The sequence below is a fragment of the Corylus avellana genome, chromosome ca7, assembly GCF_901000735.1.
Source record: "Corylus avellana chromosome ca7, CavTom2PMs-1.0".
Lineage (NCBI taxonomy): Eukaryota > Viridiplantae > Streptophyta > Magnoliopsida > Fagales > Betulaceae > Corylus > Corylus avellana.
The window spans coordinates 24,413,389-24,423,127 of NC_081547.1; the positions used below are offsets into that span (position 1 = coordinate 24,413,389).

Genomic DNA, 9,739 nt, shown 5'->3' on the forward strand with positions numbered 1-9,739 from the left:
TTTTTAAAAAAAATAAAAAAATAAAAAAATTAATGTCTAAAATGACGTCGTTTTGGACTGGGTAGGTGTTATAGTTTTAGGACACAAAACGACGTAATTTTGGGGGAGGGTAAAATTGGTATAAAAAGTCAAATTGTTTGACTTTAACGTTAAAAGGGTCCAAAGTGAGCGAAAATCAAAGTTTAAGGGGCTTAAGTGAGAGTTTTGAAAATTTTAAAAAATATGTCAAAACGGCTTAAAGATGAAGGGAGACTTTTTGAAGTTTCCCAAAAGTAAATGACTAAAGTTGGTTGTTGGCATCAGAAGATGTAGACACAAATTTTTGGTTGGTCAAGGAACAAATCCGGATTTCAATGCAACTTTTTGACTATTATTTCTCTCGCCACGGACACACGGACACACACCCCACCTCACTTAATTTTCTTTATATGAAGTTGGATTTTGACCTATTCACTTATACTTATCCTTTCATTTAGCATCATGTGTTTTATATATTTAATTTTTTTTTTTTTTTTTAAGTAATAAGCTTAAGTTTTAATTTAAAAAAAAAGTTTTTTTTTTTTTTTTTTTTTTTTTTTTTTTTTTTTTAAAAAATTTTTTTAATCCTTTTGCATCTTCCATCTCAAAATCACACTTCCTGTAATTCCCTTCTCTTTTTTTTTTCTTTTTTTTTTTTTAAATTAAAATTTTTCGTTAAATGAGGCAGTGTTCAATGTGTGAAATCTCTTTTGTTGGGCACTCAATTAGCCTGCAGCAAAAAAATAAAGAAATGCTGTTAGCAAAATGTGAAGCAAAAATGTGTGTTTTCAATTTAGAAATCTCCCGCAGGATCAATTTATCCAACATATTTATGTCATGTGTCGAAGATGAGACCCAAAAACCAAAAAAAAATAATAATAATAATAATTAAGAATACCAATTGTTAACTATATTTTCATCTTTAGAATATCTATTGTTTACCATATTTTTCTTCTTCCTACAACTATGCAATTTCAGTTTTACATCATAACAGAAACCAACTCCATTTTAATATATTCATACAAAAATATCAAAGAAGAAAGAAATGAAAATGTATTGCATCTATCTAATCAATACAGTCACACAATCGGACATCATCGACCTCCAAAAATGTCTCAATATCATCAAACGAATATCTTACCGGGCGATTTAGATCCTATCACCGCTTGTCAGCTCTATTTATTCAAAGTTAGTATTAAGAAGAGCTAAAGGCAGCGTGGGGAAGAGATTATTTGTAAACTGATTAACTCCAATTGAATATATTTAAAAAAACCTATCTAATCAATCTACTACCATCTAATATTAATTGTCTACCAACACAAGGTCTTCACCTAATACTCACTAAAACTACTTCATATCATTATTGAGGGAGGTCCTTCTTAGTCTGTGCCAAAAAGAATGAAGAACATAAAATGGTGGCGTGGCCGATATGAGATTTTTAAATTTTGTCAGAAGAATGTCCAACACATTTAAATTTTGTTCTTATGAAAATTGTTTATTTTAAAATTTCTTAAATTTGGGTAGTGCTATTTACTATTTGTTATTTGTTTTTTTAAAGATAAATATTTGCAGTACATACATGTCTTAACTCATTATTGTGCCTATTGGTTTCCTATGCACGGCAGACTGAAATATGCAATTTGTTTGCACCCGTGGCACTCCACTGCAACCCCTATATAGCAAATCCAAAAGCTACCCTCCTACATATCATGGCAATGGTTATAAGGTCATGTAGATTTTTGACTCAAAAAAAGAAAAAAAAAGAAAAGAAAAAAAAAAGGGGTATTGGGATGCCATGTTTTGGCCAAGTAGAGTCTGTATTTTTGTGGTCTCTAGTAAATGATACATGCGTATTTTTCTAATGATTAATATTTTTTTGTTTGTTATATCATCGCCTTTTAAAAAAAAATCAATTTAGTGTAATAATTTTGAGGATTTTAGTATTACAATCAAATTGGGGATATAGGTGGATATATATATATATTTTTTAAAAATAATAATAAAAAAAATAAAAGATAGGTTGTGATGTATAGTACCTACTCATTCGGATTATCGGCAACTTTCTTGAGTATTGATTGATAAAAATATATTTTAAGGTATCTCAATGATTTAGAAAAGATTATTGATTATGATTTAATAATTGTATTATGGTTTTATGGATTTAGGTTGTGAAATTAATGCTGGCAACTGATTTGGTGACAAAAGAGTTTAAATGAGTTTTTGATCATGGTTAAGATTTTGTTGGTGACAATAATAGTACTATAATTGAGGTTGTAAAGTATGAATTTATGAATGAGGATTTTGTAGTGACAAGTAGTGAATGCCTAAGTTTTGTAGAGATGGATGAAATGAGGTACACCAAAAGATCTATAAGAATTTTGAAATTTATATTTGTGGTTTAAGAAATTTGATATTGACATGTGCGGTTTAAGGATCTTGATATATTCTATAGAATTTAATGGTTTTGAGGTGGAATTCATAAAAATCTTTGAGGTAATTCTTAGAATTTGAGGTGTTAAGTCTTATGTGATTGAGATAAACGATATTGAAGTGACGTTTAGAGTTTTGAAGATAAATTGATGCTCATAGGTTGTGAATAATAGTTAAAAGTATTGAGGCGTTAGTAGATATTGTATTATGATAATTTTAGTTACATGCCAAAGTCTTAGGTAGAATTTTCTTCATTAGGTAGAGATGATGGATTATTATTCTGGAGGTAATTTGAAATATAATTAAAGGTAAAAGTTGGAAGACAGTATAACACTTACAGCTCGCATGTTTTATGAATTTTTTTTGGAAGACAGTATAGTATAACACTTACAAATCGCATGTTTTATAAATTGGGGAGGAGATTATTTGTCTTTTGCTTAACTTTGCAGCCCACATCTTTTGACTAATTTGAAAAATTTTAGCTGTTGCCAAATGGAACCTAAATTGAGTGTACCAAGGTTTACAACAAATGCTATTTAGCGTGCCTACACACACATATATGTGTGCCTATATAAACATATGAGTAAGGTAAATTATTTTATGCTCGGTATATCACATAATAGATCGGAGAAGAATTTAATTATGACTTGATACAAATATAACAATTACAAGAATGAAATGTGATTCTCATAAATTGATTATCTGGTACATGACACATTTTGCTGGATCCTGAAAATACAGATTTAGAAGACAGGCAAGAAAGGACATGGGTAAGTTTCCAAGTTGGAAGTTTCAAAATACCCATGTTATATATTCTCCCTCTTAGGTCTTGCAAGGTCAAGAAAAGAAAAAAGAGAAACTAATAGTCCTGCTATGCAACAAATATAAGGGCTTGAAAAGCATTTCAGGACATGATATGTATACGATTTCTTTCTGAGATTTTTGGAACATACATATCGAGTGCTCTCTATCTTTTATCATGTAAGGTCACTAAGACGAGAGAGATATTTAGCTTGACAAGCATGATAAAGGATAATCTTACTTCACCAAGATATAATCAAGAACAGTACGTTTGAAAAACAAGGGCCGAAAGTCGTTCGAAAGTCAAAAGGTATCGGTCGAATTTATGAGGGGATACAAGATCAGAAATCAACGAAAACTTTTGACAAAAATCATTCGCGACCTAAGGTCTTCTGTCGTTTGTTGTTTACTGTAGATCTACCTGAAGTGAAAAATAAAAGAAACACAAAAAAATTTTCACCTTCTAACGCTCAATCTCTTTTGAACAATTCTTCTACTACTTCGTCTTAATTATTTCCTTAAACCGCCAGAAATAGCTGCATCTTCATCTTTCATAAACAACATTTACTTGAATGTTAGCAAAATGCACAACGTACAAGATATCTGGCACCCAATATTCCTTACAAAAAATGGTCCCCTTACCGTCAACGACTCTGTCATGCTCCATGATTCTACTTTTGCGGTAGTTACTAGAGGTCTTCTGACTCCACGCGATCAAGTTCTGTTGGTGGGTCGATCTTGAACAAAGATCATCAACGACTCATTGGCATTTTCTGTCCAGTGCGCTGCTTCTGTGTCAAATATGGCAATACGTTCGGGGGTCCGAAATGCTAAGATTCAGCATTTGAATAACCATGTTAAAATTTTACAGGATTTACTAAGAGATTCTAGACAAAAGGCTACGAGTCTCATATAATAAATTTAATGGAATAATTGCAATGGAGAAGGAACGTCACTTTATAGGACAAATTCTTGAAAGCAAATGAATGTATGTGGTGTGCATGGCATGTCAGATTAGGAGTCTCTAGGTCGATCTTCAAAATTGTCGTGCCTCCTGTTTATGCAACTCCTTTGTACTAAACCTTTGTTTATTAATAATAATTTTTTTGTTATTATTATTATTATTGTTATTCTTTTATCAATATACTTATAAATATTTGGGATATTTATTACACAGAAAATAACAAAGATGTATTTTTCTTGCTTCCAATTTAAAATATTTATTTCCAGTCATTAAAAACAGCCCGTGCATTGTAACCCGATTATAATTAGAAATCATGGCTAGCAGTGGAATTCACGCTGCCATTCCCAAATAATTCTCTTTTCTCACAAACTGGACCGGGCTCCTCCGGCTCCATTTCTGGCACCGGTGGATCTTTGTCTGTCCGTCGTTGCCTTTTGGTGTTCCTCTTTGTGTTTGTGTTAATATTGTACGTTTGAGAGAGACAAACAGACAGACAGTGACTGTAGTCTATTCCTTCACTCCCGTTCCGTTGGGAATAGAGCTGGGAGTTTGTCCCTTCGCTCCCGTTAGAGTTGAAGAATATTAATGAGATTATCTTATTTCTCCCTGAAGCTTCAAGATATGAAATACTCCAGTAGTTAGCATAAATGTTCTAACCAAAGTGGAAAAACATAAAAGAATTTTCGGCCACAACGTTTGCTTCCCTTTTGATTTCTATATGAAGTATGCATTCCATTTAACTTCAATTCCAACTCATCTAGACTTGTTCTAAATATTTTCTGTTTATTGCATTATATTTTGGCCATATATATATATATTTGAGTTCAAAACTCCGCGGGGTGATGATAGTTCTATAGTATATTCATAGCAAGCACTTGAGGTCACAATTACGAAAGCACATTGCATTTTTTTATATCTTGATCATGACTGTGTTTTCGCTTTTTTGGCTGAAAATCTTCTATGCCATTTGCATGCTTCTGCTGCTGATTCATTACCCACCATGGAGAAAGAGCCGCCGGCGCCCGTGCCAGAGAAGCCACTTTTGTTGAGGAAGTGGGGATGCAAGAGGGGAATTAGGGTTTAGATGGAACACTAGACTGCGTCCTTCCTTGTTCTTCCAGATAACTTTCAATTTTTCTTTTATGGAAATAGAGATAGTAAAATGTATTGTAAATATTTTACAGCCAAAGCTTCTAATGTGATGTCATCTATACACTATCTTATGTTAAGATACCCTTTGTATAAAGGGGTGTTATTATTACTAGGTGCTATCATGATGTCCTATGTGTTCCTCCATAAACATGATTCTGAAAAATTTATGCTATTTTTGTTGCTTTCTCCACTAATTTGAGTGGAGTGTACCCAACAAATTTCTTCCTCAAAAGGTGTCAGTTATGGTCACAGCAGCTAATGCTGCCTCGAAATCAAATTTTGTTCCTCCACGTGCTAACAACACGGTAGAGGAAGAAAGTGTAAATGGAACTTTACTAAATAATCACCTTGCTAGAACATATTGATGAAGAGATTCAGCTAATCTGAATGAGCAGAGGGTGAAACTGGGTTAATGAGGACAACTGGATGAGATATAGTTTCTGTGGAGGAAATAATATGTGCAGCCACATGATGACAATGACTTCTTAATTGAGAATTTTATAGTGATTGTCAGTGATACTTAGGAATGGTGACAAATTCCTGCTGGACACAAAGGCAGTTCTGATGCTCCTGCATGCATCTTAAGCAATCTTAAACGTGTTTACAGTATAAAACAAACTTGAAGCTGGATGTATGGGTAATGTGCATTGGCAGTTTTAAGACAGCAACAAACGGTTTGTAATCTAAAGGATAAAAAAAGAGTTCAATCTTGATCATAACAATTTGAAAGAGTACAATTGTACAATTGTACAGTTGATAGTAGAAGAAAGGTATGCGTGTATGTGCGCAAGCTCAAAACAGTTCACTAAAATTGCATGAATACTTACAGACCACCAAACATACCAAAACTCTAAAATTGCATGAATATTTACATACCACCAAACATACCAATACTATAAAATTGCATGAATACTTACATACCACCAAACATACCAAAACTCTAAAAATGCATGAATATTTGCCTACCACCAAACATACCAAAACAATAAAATTGCATGAATATTTACCCCCCACCCCCCTATTAGCATTTTTTTTCTTATTAAATTGAACAGAAGATTCCTCGTGTGGCCAATTTTGATTTATAGTGACCATTATACCTTGTATTTTTACATATTTGATGGAGTATAATGATAAAAAAAATATAAATATTGATCACGATGAAAAATCTTCCACTCAATTTAACAGAAAATGAGTTAAATCATAATTTGAAGGTCCTACAAAATTTGTAAGTCAATTGTTACTTTTTAAAGTCTAAAAAGTATTTGAAAAGAGAAATGTTAGGGGCGCCAAATTTTTTACCCATAAATAAGTACCAAAATGATATGGAACTTATTCATTGACAACCGAGGCATTTCTTTAATTAATTGTTTTCATCCTCTCTAATGAATAAACTCTACATCATTTTGGTATCCTGTGAATTTAACAGTGTCAGGTTCATGAAATCATGCACATGTGGTTAAAAATTCAGTATGTGGATCATGTCTTCTACCTCTTTAACTGCTGTAGGAAAGTGGGAAAACGGTTGGGGAGTATGCACATAATCTATCGTCCATGGCTTCTTCAAATACTAAGCCTTTCTCTGCTGCCGCTGCTGCAGAAGCGAGTTCCACAATAAGGCTAGACACCTGAAGCTAGCATAAATCATGGTTAGGTTCTGAGCTTGAAGTTTTCTCCACAAATCCCAAAATCTATTTGTAGTGGCTCCTCCATTCCATGCTTAATTTTATAGGGAACATCAAAGCAGCTTAAGTTCATTATATTCCACTCATTTAACATCCCTTTTGGTAATGAACGCAAGAGAGGTCAGTTTTAGTCAACTCTTTGTCATACATTAGAAAAAACACAAAATACAATGCAGTTACTTGGACTGAGGTGCAACCGAATTAATGCTATCATTTTGGAGGGGAAGCAATCAATGAGCCCAATCCGAATTATATTATATATTGTTAGTAGTAGGAAATCCAAGAAAACCTAATTCCATCCCCATTTGACAGAAAAACTTCATAACTATGTAACCTGAATCCCCACCAAGATTGTTGAGAAATGGACTGGATTAAATGAACACAAACTCCAATTTCAACCAAACTGAACCCACTAATTAAGTGTTGTTTATAAACTAGGCATAACTAATTCTTTCACTAGTTTGAATCTCCCAATCCCCCTAGGCCTCCTCCCATATTTAGTTTTCAACAGGTCATCTGTCAGGTAACATAGAAAGGCATATATAGCAATGGGAGGAACAGCACAAGGAAAAGAGAGCAACCATTAAGTTGTTATGCTTGTCAATGAACTATTCTGGAACAAAGCCAATTAATGGTGTTTGACCACTCAACCTTGTACATGTTTCCGATGAAAATGATAACAGTTCCATCAACCTAAGTCCATCAAAGATGCACTTAGAAGTAAGAAGAAAAAGAAAATATTTCTTTTGGGAAGGGGTGAGTAACAAGAGAGGCACCCTAAGTTAGAAAGGATGAAAGAAGTTGATAAAAGAACAAAAAAAGCAAGAACTTAGAAATCAAAAGCCTAAATTCCAACACAAATCTATGAAGCTCAAATAGGCAAAAAATAAAAAATAAATAAATAACTAAGGTAGCTGATTAGTTTAATATCATCTCTCATAGTCCGCAGAAAGAGTCCAATTGGCAATAATAATCTGCAGTGAAGCTCAAAAGAAATGTTATTGACGAAGGCAACTTACTTCAGAGCGGTATTCCTTCTCCACAACACCAACAGTTGCCCCTGGATGACGAGCTCCCACAAGCATGAATGCTGATATCCATATCAACTTTTCTAACATCTGCTTTTGAAATGCATCCTTGTCGAAAACCTAGCTTACATTGCACAATTTAGCATTGAAGAAATTATTCTTAAGTCAACTCCAAAATTTTGTATATAAACAGTAAATACTTTGTTCAAATTTCATAATTATAAAAGTTTGAGAAGATGGATATCCAACCCCCCGCCCAAAAAAAACTGGATGGCAAAGTGGGTGAAAAAACAAAATAACCCAGCAAAAAGAAACTATGAACTACCCAAAGAAACTCCTAAATTAATACCAAAAAATTAAACACCATGTTAAAAATTATCGTGAAGCCTTCCTTTACCTTGCAAGGGAGGCCTCCAGCATGTAATCTTCCAGCTACTGCTGATGCCCACTTCCCATATGCTGCTGTCAGACCTTCAGGATTGGTATCAGTCTTCACATCAACAGGGGTTTCTCCAAGCTTTGCTAATACTTAGTCTGCATCACCCAGGCCTTTGCTTTGAACCCAGGCCTCTGCGGAGAGGAAGGAGAGAGAGGTCGTGGCGTTCAGAGCCGCATGCTGGGGACCGGGAAGGAAAGACAGAGAGCCGTAGGGGTGGGCTGAAACCCTCCCAAGTCCCAACCCGCTCCGCTCGTTTTTTTTTTTTTTTTTTGGGCGGTAATTATATTTTGCCTAATGAGCTACAGCACCTTGACATTTTTCTCTCATAAACTACTAATTATGATAATTGGCCTTATCAAACTACCATCTTATGACAAAAAGTCTCCTTCCATCAATCAAATGGATTAGAATTAACAGTCGGTCATATGCAAATTATGTATCATTTTAAATTTTTTTTCTTCCACTTTTGCCATCACTCCAATTTTTTTCTTTCATTTTTTTCTGTTGGGTTTAGGAGGGTATAAGCGTCATTTTTTGGGTCTGAAGTGAGGACAAAAGTGAAAGAAAAAAATATGGGTAATTACCTTTGCTCCCATAAACTACAGCGTCTTGGCACTTTCTCCCCATGAATTACTAACTATGACACCTGACCCTATCAAACTACCATCTTATGACAAAAAGCCTCATTCTGTCAGTTAATTAGGTTAAAATTGACAGTCAACGGTCATGTGCAAGTCATATGCCATTTTAAATTTTTTTTTCTTCCACTTTTGCCCTCATTTTAAATTGTTTTCATGTGTTGGCTTAAGGTTGAGGAGGGTATAAGCATCATTTTCTCGGTCTAAAATGTGGGCAAAAGTGGAACAAAAAAAATTTAAAATGGCACATGACTTGCATATGATCATTGACCGTCAATTCTAATCCCTTGGACTGACAGAAGGAGAATTTTTGTTATAAGATGGTAGTTTGATGGAGTCAAGTATCATAGTTGGTAGTTCATGAGTGGGAAAGTGCCAAGCACTCTAGTTCATAAGGGCAAAAGGTAATTACCCAAAAAAAATTTAAAATAGTACATGACTTGTACATGACTGTTGACTATTAATTTTAACTTCTTTGACTGACAGAATGGTCATAAGATGATAGTTTGATTGGGTCAAATGTCATAATTGGTAATTCATGAAAGAAAAATGTCAATGCGCTGTAATTCATGAGGCAAAAGATAATT

General features: G+C 33.9%; 1 protein-coding gene across 1 annotated transcript; it reads right to left on the bottom strand.

Moving 5' to 3' along the window:
* Positions 1-6,952: 6,952 nt before the first annotated feature.
* LOC132188376 (uncharacterized) lies at positions 6,953-8,753 on the bottom strand (the record flags this gene model as incomplete). The annotated part of the gene is given in 3 exon segments (XM_059602808.1): positions 6,953-6,990; positions 8,067-8,195; positions 8,473-8,753. Coding segments are annotated over 2 exon segments (137 nt in total), but the record flags the coding sequence as incomplete, so codon positions are not given.
* Between the last annotated feature and the right edge of the window lie 986 nt (positions 8,754-9,739).